At 52.3% G+C, this 18,321-nt stretch overlaps 1 protein-coding gene across 2 annotated transcripts; it reads left to right on the forward strand.

The window, feature by feature from the left end:
* Positions 1-5,565: 5,565 nt before the first annotated feature.
* On the forward strand, positions 5,566-17,534 carry HPCAL4 (hippocalcin like 4). 2 transcript variants are annotated; one of them, XM_004266409.3, is made up of 4 exons: positions 5,566-5,724; positions 11,646-11,815; positions 11,921-12,136; positions 13,471-17,534. In XM_004266409.3, exons 2-4 carry the CDS (start codon positions 11,654-11,656, stop codon positions 13,666-13,668), a joined length of 576 nt encoding a protein of 191 aa, XP_004266457.1. In that variant the 5' UTR covers positions 5,566-5,724; positions 11,646-11,653; the 3' UTR covers positions 13,669-17,534. The 2 variants fall into 2 exon arrangements, with proteins under 2 accessions (XP_004266457.1, XP_033277945.1); XM_033422054.2 differs by lacking the exon at positions 11,921-12,136.
* Positions 17,535-18,321: the final 787 nt, after the last annotated feature.

Genomic DNA, 18,321 nt, shown 5'->3' on the forward strand with positions numbered 1-18,321 from the left:
CAATGGAAGACATGAGTATGAGAATGGCACATGGGAATAGAAGGGGTCAGTGTATTTATTCCACCCACCCTCAGTCTCTCTGTACCAGGCCAGGTGTTGGCAGTGACTCTGTTCCTTTACCAAAGGCCACGGATCCCACTGGAAGACTCTCCTAAAGTAACAGCTCTGTTCCCTTTCTCGCCACGGGAGGCCTAAAAATGGTCATGACTCTCCACTGGCGCTAGCCCCAGGGTGCTTGACAATACCTCGCTGATTTCTCAACCCTGCCCATATCTGTGTAAATAGTTCCCCCATTGACCTGTCTTAGTTATCTCTTTGAGTACCATCTGTTTCCTGTCAGTACTCTGATAGTATAACGTGTATGTGTTTTTATAATTTAGGAACTTCTGTTGTCCTTGGTAGGAACACCCTCCTTCCCTACTCTGGATACACATCCTTTGGGAAGAGTTGACCTTACCTCCCAGTTCTAGGGGTAGACAAGTGACTCAGCCCTAGCCAATGAAAGCACTGCATCCCCCTGTTTTCAGCAATTGATTCTGAACTTAGCCTGTCCCAAATGAGGCCCATGAGAACCAGCCCAGGATGTTGACTAGATGCCCTGGGGAAGAGAAACTCTCTTCTTTTCTGTGGGACTCCACCTGAAAGGATGTTGGCTAGAGATGACGGCAGATATCTTGCCTTTATATGGAACCCAAGAACAAAACTGACATTGACACAAGTGAGTAAAGCCAAGCCCTAGAAAGAGGTCAGATATTAATCACATTGTTTAAGCCCCTGAATCAAGCCACCCCTGAAGTCCACCCCTGAAGTCCAATCTACTCCTGGGGTTTTCCCTTACTGGAGCCACTACATCCTTTTTTTGCTTAGCCCATTGTGGGCTGGATTTTCTGTCACTTGCAACCAAGAGTCATCACCGATAGAGAAATATGACAAACTCATATGAACTTTCTGCAAGCAAACAGAAGTCACCTCTAGATAGCTTAAGTTTAAAAAAAAAGAAAGAAAATAAATTTGGGGGGAGGGATGTGAAATGGCTCACAGAGACAAAGGAAAAGCAGAAGTAGGTCTTGGAAGAGATGTGTACCAAAGTGAACCCTGGGGATTCAGATAGCAGGAATGAACGTACGGTGTCATCAGGGCAGTGCTCTGGAATAAACCAGAGCTAATTATCTACCACCTTTGAGTCACCTTACTCAAGATTCAGGTTAGCTTGGGAGAGGGAGAGAGACACTATTTAGCCTTACCTGAGTCTCACGCCCAACACTTGCCCATGGGAAGGCAGGACACCGGATTGATAGTCCCACCAAGACTGTATACAATGGGGGCTAATTCCCCAAAGCAAAATCGGTTCTAAGTGCTTTGCATATATGAACTCATTTTAATTCTTAGAGTAGCACTTTGAAATAGGTACTCTTATTACTATCCCTATTTTACAGATGAGGAAATTGAGACATAGAGAGATAAAGTAAACTGCCTGTGGTCATACAGCTGGAAAGTGATAGAGCTGGGATGCAAACCCAGGCAGCCTGGCCCCAGGGTCTATACATTGAACCCACTACACTATAGGGCTTCTCCAGCAGAAAGTGAGTGAGGGCAGGGCCAGCCAAAACACAAGGTCCCCTGCAGGTAATGTTCAAGGGAGAGAGTATGGGGAACTTCCACCCTCTCTATTATTTTTTTAGCCACTATGCATTAACAGGAAAAAAAAAAAGATTTCTATTTTGGAAATTAAAAAAAAAAAAATCCTGCTTAGCCAATAGAGAAAGGGAGAGAGCCCAAAGCTGGTGATCTTACTCTCTCCCAGCCACTAAGAAGACTAGGAAATATCCAGAACCAAGGTGAATTCCAGCTATCACCAGGCTGCACTTGCCAAGGCTGAGGAAACCCAGGGAGCCAGGAAGGCATTATCCATCATAAAGGCACAGTTTGGGACCAACAACGGGAGGAATGCTAGCATTTTTGTGAAGCAAATTGAAGTGGCCACAGCCTGCAAACTTCTGCCCTCACTGAAACCCTGATGGGCTCAGTGTCATCTGTGCCTCCTTTCTGAGGTCTCCCACACAGACACACCGTTCCTTCTTCCTTGCATCCTGCCCCACCCTCCTTATTCTGCAGAGCCCACTCCCTCAACATACGTAGTAGGTATTGCCAAGCCTGAGAAAAGAGAGGCCACGACAAAGTTTCAGAACTTAAACCTCATTCCTCTGGCTCAGCCTTTAGCCGCAGAACAGTGGAAACAACAACTCTTGTTCCGGACACTCTCCTTTCCCAGGAACACAGGACAGTTAGTGGTTAAGACTGTGTGCTCTGGAGTCAGACCTAGGTTGGAATCCCAGTTCTGTCACTAGTGGGCTGTGTTACAATGGGCAAGTTGTCTAACATCTCTGAGCTGCCATCCACTGTCATGAAATAAAGTAATGATACCAGCACTGAAATTCAGTCCCTACATAATGGTACAGCTGGTTGTTAAAACATCAAAATATCTGCAAATTGATTGGTAAATAGCCATAGCCTTGGGTCCCTACGTCCCTAGCTTCTCTCCTGCCTGCTCCCCTTGATCCAGTAACTAAAGTGTTCACTCTTGGCAGAACAGAGTCCTTGATCTAGCACGAAGGCCAGCATCTGTTCTGATTGGTAACGCCTGTGCCTCAACAGCAATGACCCCTGGCAGAGGTCATTTCTGGGATGATGCAGATAAAGGACTGGGCAGAGTTGTTGCGGGAAGGGGGACCCCTTCCTAGGCCCGAGAGTGGGCTCTTGTCTCACACTCGGAAATGAACTGTCCAAGGAGACACACGTGCTGACACAGCAAGAGACTTTATTGGGAAGGGGCGCCCGGGCGGAGAGCAGGAGGGTAAGGGAACCCAGGAGGACTGCTCTGCCACGTGGCTCACAGTCTCAGGTTTTAGGGTGATGGGATTAGTTTCCAGGTTGTCTCTGGCCAATCATTCTGACTCAGGGTCCTTTCTGGTGGCACGCACAACCGCTCAGCCAAGATGGATTCCAGCGAGGAGTCTGGGAGGTTGGTAGGACATGTGGACTGGCCTCTCCTCTCTCCTTTTGACCTTTCCCATATTCTTCCGGTTGGTGGTGGCTTATTAGTTCCATGTTCCTTACCAGGATCTCCTGTCGTAAAATAAGTCATGCAAATTGTTACTGTCTTTGCCTGGCCAGGGCAGGCAGCTTCAGTCAGTGTTTCCCCTAACAAGAGTATCTGGTACATAGTGAAGCAACTCAGTCAATGTCAGTTGCTCTTGCTTTAAACATCGAACCTAAAGGGCAGAGGCAGGATCAAGATCAGGGTCTCAAGTATTATAAGCTGGTGAAGATGGGTTATGACTGGCAGTTCAGGAACAGTCACAGGGCCGGGGATGAATCAAGGGCAAAGCTGTGTGGGTGGTCCTGCCTGAATTAAAGAGCCAGAGCAGGACCAATATATCCTGCTAGGCTTTGTCTTTTTAATGCCTTGGGGGATCAGAAAAGAATATTCCAATCCAAGGCCCCTCCTGTTGAGGACTTGAATGATCTTAAAGAGAGGCGGTATTGTGTACTGGCAACAAGTCTGGGCTCTGGAGCCAGACTGCTTGGGTTCAAATCCAAGCTCTGCAGCTTTACTAGCTATGTGAACTTGGGCTAGTCACTTAACTGTTCTGTGCCTCAATGTCCTCATCTGTTAAATGGGAGTGATAAAAGTACCTGCCTCGAAGAGTTCTAATGAGAAATAAATTAGGCAATACATATACAGTGTTAGAAGAGCATTTGGCACAAAGTAAGCTATCTGTATGTTACCTATTGTTAAGAAGCTCACAGGTGTAGTGGAGCAGTCAGATTCATGCCCACATAATTCTGTCCAGGGTGACAAACAATCTTTCTTCACCCTCCTAGTTGAAACTCTTCCCCTGCTCTCCTGGGCCTCCTGTACCAGCTCCCACATTTTACAGACTGGGAGGCACAGAGAGAGAAGGGTCTTGCCCATGGTCACATGTGGGGTCACTGGCAAAGATGGGATTTTATTTTAGAGTTCCAGAGACCACTTCCAGCATGTCATGCTGCCTCTCCCCACCTCCTCATGCCTTAGATTACGGTATCTGTGAGCAGGGATGAGCTTTTGCCTGTCTCTGGGTCCCCAGGGCCAGGTGCTCAGAAGGTGACAGAGTCAGGACTTTCAAACACCTGTCTCTCGTAAATCACCAAACAAAGGGGCCAGGGACGTGCCTGCTAATTGGTGCCCCAGGTATGCTCTCATCCTGCTAGGACCCCAGAGAGAAGACATAGCCTGAAGCTGGGAGGATGGACAGCAAAACAGTTTTCACGGGGAACGGGACGATTTCTAAAGAAAAAGAGAACTCCAGTGGCTCCTCCCCAGCGAGCCTGGCCCTGAAGTTTCCGGGATCAGCCAGAGAAACCTAGCCTCCCCTCTTGGCAAGCTGGTCCGCATCCCCTACTGCGCAGCCCACCTCAACACTCACTCAATTGGCAGAAGCCCCGCCTCCACACACACCTCCCCCAAGCTCTTCAACATCCGGGCTCAGATTCAACCAATCCCCAGATGCCCCGCCCTACTTTTGTCAGATGGCTAGAAGTGCCTCCCCCGCACGTGGCCCAACCCCAGGCTATCTGCTCCCCTTTCGCCCCCAGTTTGGAGTAAAACGATTCCTTCTCATTGCCTTGGGTCAGGAGCTCTCAGCTGCCACTGCAGCTGGGGCTGCCGGGCCCGGCTTTGGGGAGACCCCCAAGTGCGGGGAGGAGGTGTTCCCAGGGCCCTGAAACCTTCCAGACCCACTCAGTGTAAACCGCCTCTGGCTTGTGTCAACATCAGAGGCCGGAGACTGGCGGCTGGGGACAGGCTTCGTCTACGGGACGGGAAGACGGGAGGGTGGGGAATGGAGGGGTTCATGAGGTAGGCAGATCCTTCCGGGGGAGATTCCGGGAGGCCTCTGGGACCCCGTGAGAAATAAGGAAGGGACGGATCGGAATTAGAGGCTGTGAGGGGCCCACGGCTAGCATGGGGCTAGGTAGAGGCTGGGTACTTTGCCATCCTCGCCCACCCGCCATGGCTTGAGGGGAGTGGATGTGTTGGGGGAGGGGATGATGCGAAGGCGTGGGCTGCTGACCACCTCATCTCTTCCCTCCCCAACTCAGCTCCTCGTTGCCCTCCTCCGATTTTGGGTGGGATATGGGGTGTGGGGGGGACACATCTTGTGACTCATCCTCTTTTCCATCCCCACCCCCGCTGGGGCCCAAGAAGGAAAGGCTTAGAGACTCAGCTTTGGCTCTCCCGTTTCCATAGCAACCATGAGGTTGTTTTTGCGAATCCAATTCACTCGTGGACACTTTTAACCTCAGACGATGGCTCGGGGTCTGAGCCTCAGGACGGGGTACAGATGGGGGTACAGCTCTCCGCTCTTTCCTCGCTACTCTGGGAAGCTCAGGGCGGGCGGGCGGAGCGCTCTCCTGCAGCCGGGCCTCACTGGGCACCAGGTCCCCACCTGAAACCCCGCCTGCCACTCCGCCTCAGCCGACCCAATCAACGCCCAATCTGCCCGGGATGAGGCGGGGCTTATGCAAATCGTGTCGCCTCTGAGAGACACATAGTGATACAAGAGCTGGGAGGCGACTCGGGCGCGGACCTTGGGGGACCTGGCCGTCGGCCCGCGAGCCAGTCTCAGTCTCCGCGGCCCGCCGAGGCTCAGAGTCATCCAGCGACCCGGCGAACGGCCTCAGGTAACGTGGGCAGGGCCGGGTGGAGGCCCTTGTCCCTTCCCCCTCCACTCTTCATTCCCATTCCCTCGTCTCCTGCCCCCTCTGATTCATCTCCCTGACCCCTGGTTCCAGCATAGGCGGCAGCATGTGGAGGGCTCGCCCCTGGCCAGGGGACCCCCCCACTCCAGTCCACGCCCCACAAGTCCCAGGGAAGGAGGCAGAGTTGCCTCCTTACCCCCCGAGCAACCACAGCTCTGGCCCCCAATACACAGTCACACGCACACATACACGGGGGTGTGGTGTTGCCGGTGCTAGAGAGGAACCCATCACCCTCCCTCCTTTGCAGGTGGGTAGTCCGCTCAGCCCCATGGCAACCTCCCACCTCCACAGATAGCCCCTACCCACACCCTACCCGGCCCCACCGGCAGCTCACTGCACTTCACATCGTAATGTCCCTGCCCCAAAAGACAGCCTCCACCTCCAAAGAGAGCCCACTCCCACTTCACACTGTCCCCTCAGACTGTCCCCACCTCCACCCCTCAAGGTGACAGAGCTCACAGCATACCTGGGGGTGGGAAGAGGCTCACCACCCAGTTCTCCTCCTTGTGACCCTCTCTCAACAGGCCCCCCTGCCCATGGTCTCAGTGCAAGGCAGAGGCCCCATGTTTGGCCTCTTTCACCTGGCTTCAAGATAAATCAGGGACACCATTCCCCAGCAGACCATCCATACCTGTCAGTCACCACTGCCAAGGTCCCAACCTCCTCCGTTCCCCTGACTTCTCACGGCCAAAGCACCAAGTTTTCTCATTCCACCTCTCAAATATCTTTCTAATTCGTACCCTCTCTGGCCTTCTTGCTCCCAGCCACTCCCTCTCTCCTATCTTCCTGTGTCTCATCCGTGTGGACTGTATTGCTCCTTCCCTAAGGCAGCCTGAACCTGGAGGGCAGAAGAGCTGGGTTCAAATCTTGCCTTTGCCTCAGTTGCTGTTTGACTTTGGCCAAGTCACTTCCCTCTCTGATCCTTCGTGAGATGGGGAACAGGGGCAGGGTGGGCAGGACAGAGAGTGGACTTGATGAGATGATATTGGACAGCCTTCCAACACTGACGCACTCTGGTTCTGTGGTTGATTATGAGAGAACAGGACCCTTTCTCTCTTACCCTGAACCATTAGGACATTTCAGAGAGGAGGCTTTAGTCGTCACCAAAAGGACATTGCTTCTTACCCAGGCCTGGGTACGGGCCAACCCCTTCCCACATACTCTCCAGGCCCAGGCTCCTCCTCAGCAGTTCGGAGTCCCTCCTAGACCATCAGCCCGCATGGCATGGGCAGCTCCAAGGTGGAGGTGCTCAACAGGGCCCACCTTTTGTTTATCATTCCCTGTGTCTCACTAATAAGGAGAGGGAGAAGACCTGGCTTTTGCTGCCATGGCCACTGCTTGGAGAAGAGCAAAGGGAGGAGAGGAAAGAGAAAAATCTCCTGACCAGGGAGCTGTTGTCACCATGGCAACAGTCTCAGCACCAGCTCCTCTGAAGCTGGGTGAGGGTGTGGGATTATTGCCTCCCTCAGCCCCTCCCACCCTCCCTGCCATCTCCGCATTTGGAGCCCACGACCCTGAGTCCTGCGCTCTGAAAGAAGCCTCTGAGCCCAGAAGGGCAGCGGCTTTGTGTATGGGGCAGTGCCAGCTCCTTCACAGCTGGAGGGCAGCTCTCAGGAGGAGCCTGCCCACATGCAGCCAGGCCACAGCTCCAACAGAACATGCCCCCAGTGGGTTCTGGCCTTCGCCTTTCTGCTGATGGGTTCTACTTGACTTTGGGTGAACTCTTCCTTTCCTAGGGTCTGGGTTCCATTGTCTCTAAGTGGGAGCAATGGCAGGAGAACACAGATAAACAAAACAGCCTGACGCCATTCCAAGGAGAAAGAAGGGGGTTCTGCCCTTTGCATATAATCCACAAAGGGACATTCACTGAACATCTCTGTTCCAGATGTGGCCTTTAGGTCTCTGCAGAGCAGTTCTGTGTTGCCACAGAGGGCAGAGTGGCAACCTGTGTGGGGCAGCTACAAGAGGGCAAGTAGGAACAAGGGGAGAAGTACGTTCCTCACTGTCCAAACTGCTCCCAAACAGACTGGGTTATATCGGGAGGGAATAAGCTCTTTGCCATGGAGCAAAAGTCCTGGAGAACTTTTTCTGGCTCAGACAAGAGTGTAACGCAAAAGTCTCTCCCAAGTCAGGCTCCATTGTGGAATTCTAGAGCGGCAGGTGAGGGTCAGAGAGCTCTGAAGTCTACGCACCTGTGGGGCTCAACGCCATGGGCTCACAGGTTCTCCTTGTGCCCAGAATGCCAAGTTCATGCTGCTGACTGTCAACTCTCCAGGCTGGGAGAGGCTGATCATAAGGAAGTGGGCTTCAGTCAGGCCTGAAGGCTGATTATAGCTGCATCCGCCCCGAAGAGAAGAGAGGATATTAAGGAAGATGGAAACAGCTAAGCAATCGTTGAAATAGGTTCTGGCTGTGAGAAGGCTAACTTGAAAGTATGCAATTGTGAGGGGAGCAGTGGGAGGTGAGGCAAGACAGGTGGACACCTTGACACCAGATTCTAGCGGATTCTGGAGTTTCAGGAGCCCATGGGCATGGCCACCCCTAGCCTATATTGTACTTCTGGGCAAAACTAGAAAAGACGTTCTCGTGGAACAGAGGAATTAGAAGGAAACGCACCCCCTCCGAGGCAGTTGAGCCCACAGGATAGCTTGGCAAGCAGTGCCCCAGCTAGGTTTCAGCCCCCTTGGCTGTGCCCCTGGCCCTGACTATGTGGGGAGAGAGGACATGGTGAAGGTTCCAGGAACATTTCAAAAGAAGTAACAATAGGACTTGGTAGCAAGTTGAACCTAGGGAAAAGGGAGAGGGGAAACTAAGGGTAACTATGATCACATTTCCCCACTGGGATGAGGGAGGGAAGGAAGGAAGGGCAATGGAGAGAGAAGGACCATCACGGGTTGAGGGTGAGTCTGGTTGTAGACGTGCTGAGTCAGAGGCGCTGGTGCGCCACCCCAAAGGGTCGGTATTTCTTGGGTATCAGACACTGTGGCTTGGAGCCACCAAGATGGTCCCACTGAGGCCAAGGGGGAGATCAGAGCTGTGGTTTTCCTGGAAGGCAGGTAGGAGTCTGTACTAGACAAGAGTAGCCATGATTTGGAGAGGGTGGTCCAGGCAGGTGGCATGGATTCAGCCTGGGTGTAACTCAGCCAGTTTTCTCCTCTCTCTGGGTTCCAGTTTTCACTAAAATGAGGGGATGATCTTAAAGGGCATCACCAGCTTTGGCCTGCTGACCTAAGAGCACTAGAAGGAATGAAGAGAGATGAAGGAGGAGTCACAGTCCTTGGTGGGCCTGGGATCAAATGGGCACTGAGAACAGGTATGGCCCCAGGAGACAGAAAATGGTAGGAAGGCAGCGCAGGGAAGGAGGAGAAAAGGGGCAGGAAGTGAGAGTCACACAGATGCCATCACACACACACACACGCACACACACACACACATGTGTGCACTCTGGCAGATTTGCAGTCTCATACGCTGATGTGCTCCCACCCACTCCCAGCCCTTTACGCAGACACTCAGGCACATCCCACAGGAGCAGAGGGAGAGGCTCTGCCTTCCCCGTCAGGTGCTTCCACCCCTGGGTTCTTGAGCTTTCTTGACTATACCCCGAGCCCTCAGTGTGCTTTGGGCTGGAGGAGGGGGCAGCTGAGGATGGAGCCTGCCTCCTCCTGCCCATGCGTGTTCCACACGTACCCTTGACTCTGGCCCCAGGGCAGCCGTTTTGGACCCACAGTTCTAGGTTCCTGAAGATGTCACACCTCCCCCTCCCCGCCTTCTTCTGGGAGCGTATAGGAGTCCGCATTCTCTGGGGTTGGTAAGTGGGAGAGGATGTCGCTACCCCTACTGCTCCTTGATCTGCCTCATGGCCCAGTAGAGGAATCTGAGGCCCAGAGCTATCCTGTAACTCACTGAGGTCACATAGCAAGGGAAGGGGCATGGACCTGACCCATCTCAGATCTAGTTGCCTAGGGCACTCCCAGCAGTAAGGATTAGCAGCCACACTGGCAGGCACTGGGCTGTGGAAGTAGAATTCCTTCTGCCAGCCTGAGGGCTTCCTTTTGCAGAGTGTCTTCATGACAAGCTACCCTGCAGTTGGAGTCTGGCACCCCTCCAAAGAGACTCCAGGCAGGTCAAATTCACCTCCCAGGCCATGTCCTGGGAAACTGGGGCTCTAGTGGGACATTCCTGAATGTCCACTCAGCCTTCCGGGTCTGGTGGGGGCCTCACTCTAGCCAGGCTTCATGGGGGGGCCTGTACCTCCCTCTGCAAAACATTCCTTGGGCACAGGCTACTTGAGGGGCTCATGTTCGCACTGGGGACTGACTCTTCATTCTCCCCAAACCTGTTTCTCAGCAACACCACCTCTATCTATTCAGCCCCAGATTTGAGCATTGGCCGCAATTCCTCTGTCCCTCTCACCCCCGCATCCAGTCAGTCCCCAAGTCCTGCTAAGGCCCCCTCCTAACATCTCTCAGTCCATCCACATCCCTCCACCACCCCTACCCTAGTGTCATTGTCTCTCACCTGAACTCTGCAGCAGGACCTCTCTGCTCTCCCTCCTTCCCGCACCCAGGTCATCTTGCACACTGTAGCCAAAGGAAAAATCCTAAAACACATTCCTTCTCTCTGGGTCCCCAGCACCATATCGTAAGCAATCTATAAGTGTTTGTGGAACGAATGTGGTCCTCTTAACACTTGCTTTAAAACCCCAGGAGCTTCTGTCCTCCACGGGTAAAGGCCAAACTCCTTGGCATGGATTGAAGGCCCTTTACAGTCAGCTGTCTACCTCTTTGACCCAATTATGAGTTAGTGAAGGTTGGCTCATGTCGACTTTATCCCCATCACTGGCACAGGGCCTAGCACACAGTCAACCTCAATAAATGCTCAGGGAATTGGGCTTCCCTGATGGCGCAGTGGTTGAGAGTCCGCCTGCTGATTCAGGGGACACGGGTTCATGCCCTGGTCCGGGAAGATCCCACATGCCGCGGAGCGGCTAGGCCCGTGAGCCATGGCCGCTGAGCCTGCGCGTCCGGAGCCTGTGCTCCGCAACGGGAGAGGCCACAACAGTGAGAGGCCTGCGTACCGCAAAAAAAAAATGCTCAGGGAATGAATGAACGAATGAAAAGGAGAAGGCAATCAGCGTCATCAGTGCTACCAGCTAGGACTTCTATTTGTACAGAGGAAGGAGGGAGAGAAGTTTCTTGCTGGGGTGACCTGGAAGGCCTTGAGGAAGAACTTGGGAGACATGCAGGGGGAGCATGTGAGGAACCTGCCTGGTAGGAGAGGAGCCTGCAGAGGTGGGTAGGGGCTGAGTGCGGAAAGCTCTGAATAGCAAGGGGAGGATTAAGACTCTCTTCTACGGGTGTAGGGAGCTATGGAAGGTGTAAAGAGGAGAGGAGAGGATGAAGATTGTAGCATGCAGACTGGTCAGTGAGAAGGAAGAGTGCTGAGACCTGGAAGGCTAGAGATCCTGGTTTCCAGGGGAGGAACCCTGCTGTGAGGAGAGGGGCGGGGCCTGCTGTAGACAGAGGAGGCCCTGTAATGAGGGGAAGCCCCCAGCCCAGTTGTGTGTAGGGGAAGGGGGGGGGAGGTAGGAGCTCCTATGGGAAGAGGTGTGGTGAAAGGACACAGCCCAGCTGTAGGAGTTGGGGGTTGTCCAGGGTGGTGGTGAGAGGAGGGGGACCCACCCTGCTATGGAAGGAGGGGTCCTGGCTGTGGGGATGTGGAGTTTATTATGGGAGGGCGCTGTGGTGGAGAAAGGGAGCCTTGTCCTACAGAGACCCGGGGGAAGGCTGCTGAGGTGAGGGCCTTGCCCTGGGCCAAACTGAGGGAGCTCCCTGTCCCCTCAGGCCCTGCCATGGGGAAGACCAACAGCAAGCTGGCCCCAGAGGTGCTGGACGACCTGGTTCAAAACACCGAGTTCAGTGAGCAGGAGCTGAAGCAGTGGTACAAGGGCTTCCTGAGGGACTGCCCCAGCGGCATCCTCAACCTGGAGGAGTTCCAGCAGCTCTACATCAAGGTAGGCGGAGCCAGGCACCCCGAGGGGCGGGCCAGGCGGGCGGGGGCGGGGCCAGGCACTCTGCGAGGCTGTTGCAGTGCCGCAACTCCAGTGTCCCCGCCTCAGTTCTTCCCCTACGGCGACGCCTCCAAGTTTGCGCAGCACGCTTTCCGCACCTTCGACAAGAACGGCGACGGCACCATCGACTTCCGGGAGTTCATCTGCGCCCTTTCGGTCACCTCCCGCGGCACCTTCGAGCAGAAACTCAACTGGGCCTTTGAGATGTACGACCTGGACGGTGACGGGCGCATCACGCGCCTCGAGATGCTGGAGATCATTGAGGTGCGCTGGGGCGGATCCCAGAGACCGGGGTGTGCTGGGGTAACGCGCTACCTGTCTTCGCTGCGGGGGCCCTTCTCTGGCACCGCCCTCTCCAGCCACCCTCCACTCAGGCCTCGGGAGCCACCTCGGGACACCCCACCACTCCCCTCCTCCCTAATCCCAGGATCCAGTGGGTAGCATTGGTTGGGCGCTCAGTGTGGGACAGGTCTTGTGCTATAGTGCTTTACCCAACAACTCCAGGGGGTAGGTACTGTTAGAAATCCCATTTTACAGATGAGGAGATGAATCAAATGGCGGTTCATGATTCCAGTCTAAGGAGTCTGACTCCAGAGTCTAAGTTCTTAATTCATTATTATTTCAACAAATGTATACTCAGTGCCTGCCACGTGCCAGGCACTGTTCAAAGTTCTTGGTTTCATGGGACATTCCTTCTAGTGAGAAAATTTAACAACAAAACTTGTGCTGTGTCAGGCAGTAAGTGTTATGAAGAAGGTAAGTAAAGCAAAGTTGAGGGGAGAGAGCGATGGAGGAAAAGCAATTTTGTGTAAGGTGAAAGGTGAGCAGCGACCTGGATAAGGTGAGGGAGCTAACCATGTAGGTGTCTGGGGGAAGAGTGATCTGTGCATGGGGAACAATAAATGCAAAGACCCTGAGGTTAGACTGTGTTTTCAGTGTTCAAGGAGTGGCCAGGAGGCCAGGGTGGTGGGAGAGAAGTCAGCAAGGGGAGAGTGGTAGGAAGGGGGTCAGATAGGTAGCCAGGAGTCCATCTCTTAGCATCATAGTCTGGGGTAGAGACTTGACTTTCTTCTGAGTGAGATGGGAGGCCCTTAAGGGCTCTCTCCATTCTCTGTGTGGAATAGGGGGTGGGAGGGCAGCAGAAGTAGGGAGACCAGTTTGGAGACTTCCACTGCAGGCCGGTCAGGAGGGGATGGAGGCAACAACCATGGAGCAGTGGAGGTAGCAGGCAGTGGCTGGTTATTGGACCTATTACGAAATTAAGGCTGACAAGATTTGCTGAAACATTGGATATGGATGTGAGAAAAGGAGAGTCGAGAATGGCATCAAGGTTTTTGGTCTGAACATCTAGAAGAATGAATTTGCTGTTCACTGAGACAGGGCATGCTGGGGCCCGAGCAGGTTGGAGGTGAAGAGTTGGGTAGTAGACATGTTTGGTGTGAGATGCTCATTAAACCTCCAGTCTCAATGACCATTTGTCACCTTCCAGTATCCTCACATCTCCCAGTGTTCTCCATGCCCACCCCCAGGCCGTTTCGTTCACCCCCAATCCTCCCTTCCCACTGTGAGTGTTCACACCTCCCTCCTTGCCCCACCAGGCTATCTACAAGATGGTGGGCACCGTGATCATGATGCGCATGAACCAGGATGGGCTCACGCCCCAGCAGCGTGTGGACAAGATCTTCAAGAAGATGGACCAGGATAAGGACGACCAGATTACACTGGAGGAGTTCAAGGAGGCAGCCAAGAGTGACCCGTCTATTGTGCTGCTGCTGCAGTGTGACATGCAGAAGTAGAGGCTGGTGAGGGGCAGGGCCCCTGGCCAGGAGGGGCGTGGCCACCTCCCAACCCAGTGACCTCTGGTTGGCCCTTCCCCAGGGGGAGGGGGACTCCAGCCTCACTCTCTGGCCCACCCACCCCTCTGCCCAAGTCCTTGCTCCCCTCAATCAAGATCCTTGAGGGACCACCTAACTCTGGAATAGAGACAGATCCTCAGGTATCCTGTGGTCTAGCCCCAGCCCCAGTCTTGGCCCAGAATCAACATCCACTGGGCATAGGGGAGTTGGTTTTTGCATCAAGGTGCAGGGTGAAGGAGGGGGGCTGGGTTCTGCTTTGAAATTCTGTTCTTCCTGGGATTGTGCTTTATAGGATGTGGTCCCACAGACCCCGGTTAAAGGGCCAAATTGGGTCTGTCCTTTGCTGAGGACCCAGATCCCTTAAAGGTGGTCTGTGTCCTGCCCCCACGACTCTACCTGGCCCCTCTGGCCCCAGCCTTTGGAGTGTTCATTCAGTCCTTTCTTCAGCTAACATTTATTGAGCACCTGTTCAGCGCCAGGCACCTCTAGGTGCTAAGGCTATGGTAGTTTACAAGACTCATTCTGTGCCCTCCGGCAGCTCGTAGGGTAGTTAGTGGTCAGGGTCTCAGACTGGGATGTTGAGCACAGGTGAGCAGAGGGTGCGGTGAGGCTGGTTAGTTTGAGAGGAACTATTAAATCTTTCTGCTCAGCTCCACACAGAGCTGCAGAAGGATGAAATGAAAAGTGTTTGGAAGTGTAGGAACCATGTCAGGGGGAATTTTAAGAAAAATTGAAATTTATGTAATACCTATATTTTTAGGACCCTTTAAAAGAGCTAAAATCACTTTATTAGTTGAGAATATTAAAACATACTTTATATTACTTGGTTTCTTGTAAAATGATTAAATGAATACAGAAAATGCTAATTTTCAGGGGGAAAAAAGAACTAGAAAAAAGAGAGACAATATCACCCAACTTACCAGATGACAGTTTTTCTTATCAGGCTAAGTCCTGAGCTGTCACAGTCAGCAGTTTCTGCTGCTTCCTTTTTAATGATCTTTTTCAATTCAGTGAGCACGTCTCTGCTGTGCGCTTATTCTGGTTAGGTGCTGACTTCAGAAACAGAGAACACAAGGTTTGCCAAGAGTGAGACAGGTGTAGTTCCCACATCTGGATTTGGTCTAGTTTAAGAACGGGCTTATTCTTTCACCGCTACAGAAGCAGACGGAGCTAGAAGACGAGGACCAGCCGGCCGCTGTTTTGGCTGCCAGGCTGCATGTATGGACCAAATGCCTAAAAATGTGCTGGGCATGCTCCATTGAAAGGCTTTTTCTAACCCCAAATCCTAAGTCCACCAGGTAGTTCATCATCTTCCAAGTGCACTGGCTTTGCTTTCCAATGTCTGCTTTCCAATTTTGGATCCATGAGCTATACAGCTGCATGCTTTGAATGCCAGGAAATTAATCTTGCTTCTTCATCAAGTCTTTCACTTTACTTTCTCCTGTGCTTGTAATCAGAAATTAACTTCAAAGTGCAGTGACAGTGGATTTTCTCTTGAACTGCTGGTGAAAATAGTCTAGTACACAGGTGCTGTCAGCCCAGGGTGGGAGCTGGGAATGATTGCTGGGTTGGGGGGCGTGGGGTTGTATCTTCAGGAAAGAGATGCAGCATACCTCTTACTTTTGAGTGCTCACCTGTCCTCCCTCTCTGCAGGTGGAAACTCTTGGGGATGCTGACCTGTGGTCTCAAATTCTATTAGACTTTCCTTCTTGCTGCCCTTAGGGGCGGCAAGTCCGCTGGGTTGCCACCCTCTTTTTATCCTGTCAATGACCAGCCACATGGTAAGACTGGGGAATTCACATCCTTGGGCAGTAAGCAGCAAGTTTTTATCCAGTAATGTCTCAAGGGATGTTTCATTGCTCTCAGGAGCTGGCCGTTAAGTGTGTCTTGTGCTGTCAGTCAACACCAGAGGTACATAGGGACTCAACAGCCCAGCTCAGCTGAGACTTCCAATAGAAGGCTTTTATAAAGTGGGGTTCCTGTCCCCCCAACGTTGACTCTAACCTAACTCACAATCACACAGAACTTCATGGCTTTCGAAGGCTTGCATGGACCCCTCTCATTCTATCCTCACAGCCTAGGGAAATAGGAATTTTCATTCCATTTCTCCAGATGTGGAAGCTGAGGCACAGAGTAGAGTTCCCTGTGCAAGAGCACAGTCAGGAGGTGGCACAGTGCCGAGACTCGAACCCAGGGCTCTACAAGGGTTTCTTCCCTTCAGAGCGTCTTCCCTGCTCATTCCTCTGACTCTGAGTTGTACAGAGATTGACTGTAGGACAAGCTAAGTTGGCTTTGGTCTTTTACAAGCTTCCTGCTAAGAAGTTTCTGAGGCTGTGGTCTTCCATAAAGAAACAGGAGCTTGATCGAAGTCCCCACATTTTCAAGGGTCTTATTTTCTATTTCTGGGCAGCTCTGCTAACAGGTCAGTGCTGTCCTAGGAGACCTCTGACTCAACCCGGAAAGCATCTTTCACTGTCTTTATTATCTTCCTCCCTGAGAGAACTGTTTTGTTTTTTCCTAGATGGTGGGCAAGTCCTACCCATGACGGCATGTTTGATCACTCCAAGCTTCTGGACATATACCCATGGGTGATATTTGATGGTCAGGCCAAAGATTCTCAGACATCTCAGCAGTGTGAACACATAATGCCAGGCTGGGAGCTGGGACCACCATCTGGCTGATGGGAAGGGCCACAGGCGGGCCAGACCTTGCTCCCACTTGCTCCTGGATGTCCCCAGGGACTGTGTGCTTAGGAATTCCTGTGGTAGAGCACCGGCCCTGCCTTGAGAAGAGAGGCAGGCCTCCGATCCCTGCCCCAGCTAAGAGGGACTTGCCACAGAACACAGGGTTAGCAGAGACTGAAATATGACTCGCCTAGACACAAAACTATACAGACAGTTAAAATGCTGAAATATCCAAACTTTCTTTTGAAGTTCTGTCTCTTCTTGCAGCAACTCTGAATTACAAGGTCCCCAAATCTGCCTTCTAACTGTATTCTGTCTTTATTCATCCTTTTGGGCTAATTGAAGGGGGGCCCTTATTTCTTATCTCTCAAAGTCACCACCAAGGGCAACTTCAGATGGCCACTCTAGTCTTCTGAGCTGTACTCAAGATTATATGACTTACGTTTAAATCAAAAGTTAAGAAACAGGAAGCCCATAAGCAAAGGCACTGAATCTTTTCCTGATAATGGCAGAGTCCCTAGAGGTAGAAATTCATCCTGCTGCAAAGAGAGAGAAGGAGGAGAGGGGAGAGCAGGGAAAGAGAGAGAGAGAAGAGAAGAAGCTGGGCAGCGTAGAAAGCTGACACTAAATATTTTTACACAAAAATTTACTAAAGCAACAAATATTTCCTGCAGATCCACCCTGGTGAGGCTTTGTGCTGACTTAGAGATCACTGTGGGGGCATGAATACATTTCTTACATATTTTATTCATCCGTTTTGAAAAAAAATAATTCAAATATGCAATTGAAAAGTCTCAGAAAAATATGGAATTTTTTCCCTGAACTTTTCAGCGTTTTCTTTTACCTTTGCCAGAGTGTTGGGGGGCAGGACTGGACCTCCAGGGTGTATGGCCCTTCCTGCTTTGGTGGAGGCTGCAGGAGGGTGGAGGCCTGGAGAAGCAAGGGGGGCTGGGTGGCAGAAGGGGGGCCTCCCAACTCCTTCTCCAGCGTGGCCCCCTGTCCCCTTCAGATGTGCTGCTCCAGGCTGTGCCTGCAGTGAATGTCCTCAGTGTTCAACCCTGTGCTGTGTGGTGTATTTTTTTTTTTTTTTCTCACTGACAGTGAATAAAAGGTGTGACCGTACCGAGAGCTCCTTCTCTTCCCTAAGCTGAGATAGGGCTGGGGTGAGGGGAAACGGGGAGAAGAGGCCTGAGGGAGCTCACACAGTGGGGGAACCTCAGCATCCTCCTTGGGGCTGAGGTCCTTGTTCTAGGTTACGTGGAACAGAGACCCACACGAGCTAGTTCAAAGAAAGGGGTGAGCATATTACAAGGGACCCTAGAGATGGAAATTCAAGAATGTCTGGGCCTCAGGAGAACTGGGACTGTCAATGGGGCCTCTGTCCTCTCGTCTCTGGGCCTGCGGGTTCTCATCCCTTTGGCAGCATTCACATCTCTGCTCTCTTCTTTAATTTCTCTTCAGACATCCATGGTTTCCCAACACAAAGTGGCTACATCTCCAACTCTGTATCCAGACTCACCAGCAACTGACAATTCCCTTCTGTGTCTCTTAATCCAGTTCTCAAGAGAAAGAATCTGATTAGCTTTTGGTAGGATCCCGTGGTCCATTCATCGATGGCCAGACCAGAACTGATTTGCGGGGTCTGTGGGCAGAGCAGTTCCCCCATAAGGGAGCTAGTGGCAGGAGACCTTGGACTCAGTTTCTCCTTGTGTCCAGTGGAAGGCATGGTGAGAGCCCAAAGGAGTGGATAGTGGGCAGCGGGGAGAGAGGCTGAGAGCCAGGATTACCAGTAGTCCATCTGGGGCTCTTTGCACGAATTAGGAAAAGGTGCCCTTTTGAGTGTAACAGTCCCATGAGCATTCAGCTCGGCCAGTGGATGACACCTTTGGGCTAATGAGAAAAATATACC

The sequence above is a fragment of the Orcinus orca genome, chromosome 1, assembly GCF_937001465.1.
Source record: "Orcinus orca chromosome 1, mOrcOrc1.1, whole genome shotgun sequence".
NCBI lineage: Eukaryota > Metazoa > Chordata > Mammalia > Artiodactyla > Delphinidae > Orcinus > Orcinus orca.

Coding starts and splice junctions, on each gene's coding strand:
- HPCAL4 (XM_004266409.3), top strand. CDS start 11,654: ATGGGGAAGACCAACAGCAAGCTGGCCCCAGAGGTGCTGGACGACCTG. Junction 11,816..11,920: donor TCCAGCAGCTCTACATCAAG/GTAGGCGGAGCC, acceptor TCCCCGCCTCAG/TTCTTCCCCTACGGCGACGC. Junction 12,137..13,470: donor AGATGCTGGAGATCATTGAG/GTGCGCTGGGGC, acceptor TTGCCCCACCAG/GCTATCTACAAGATGGTGGG.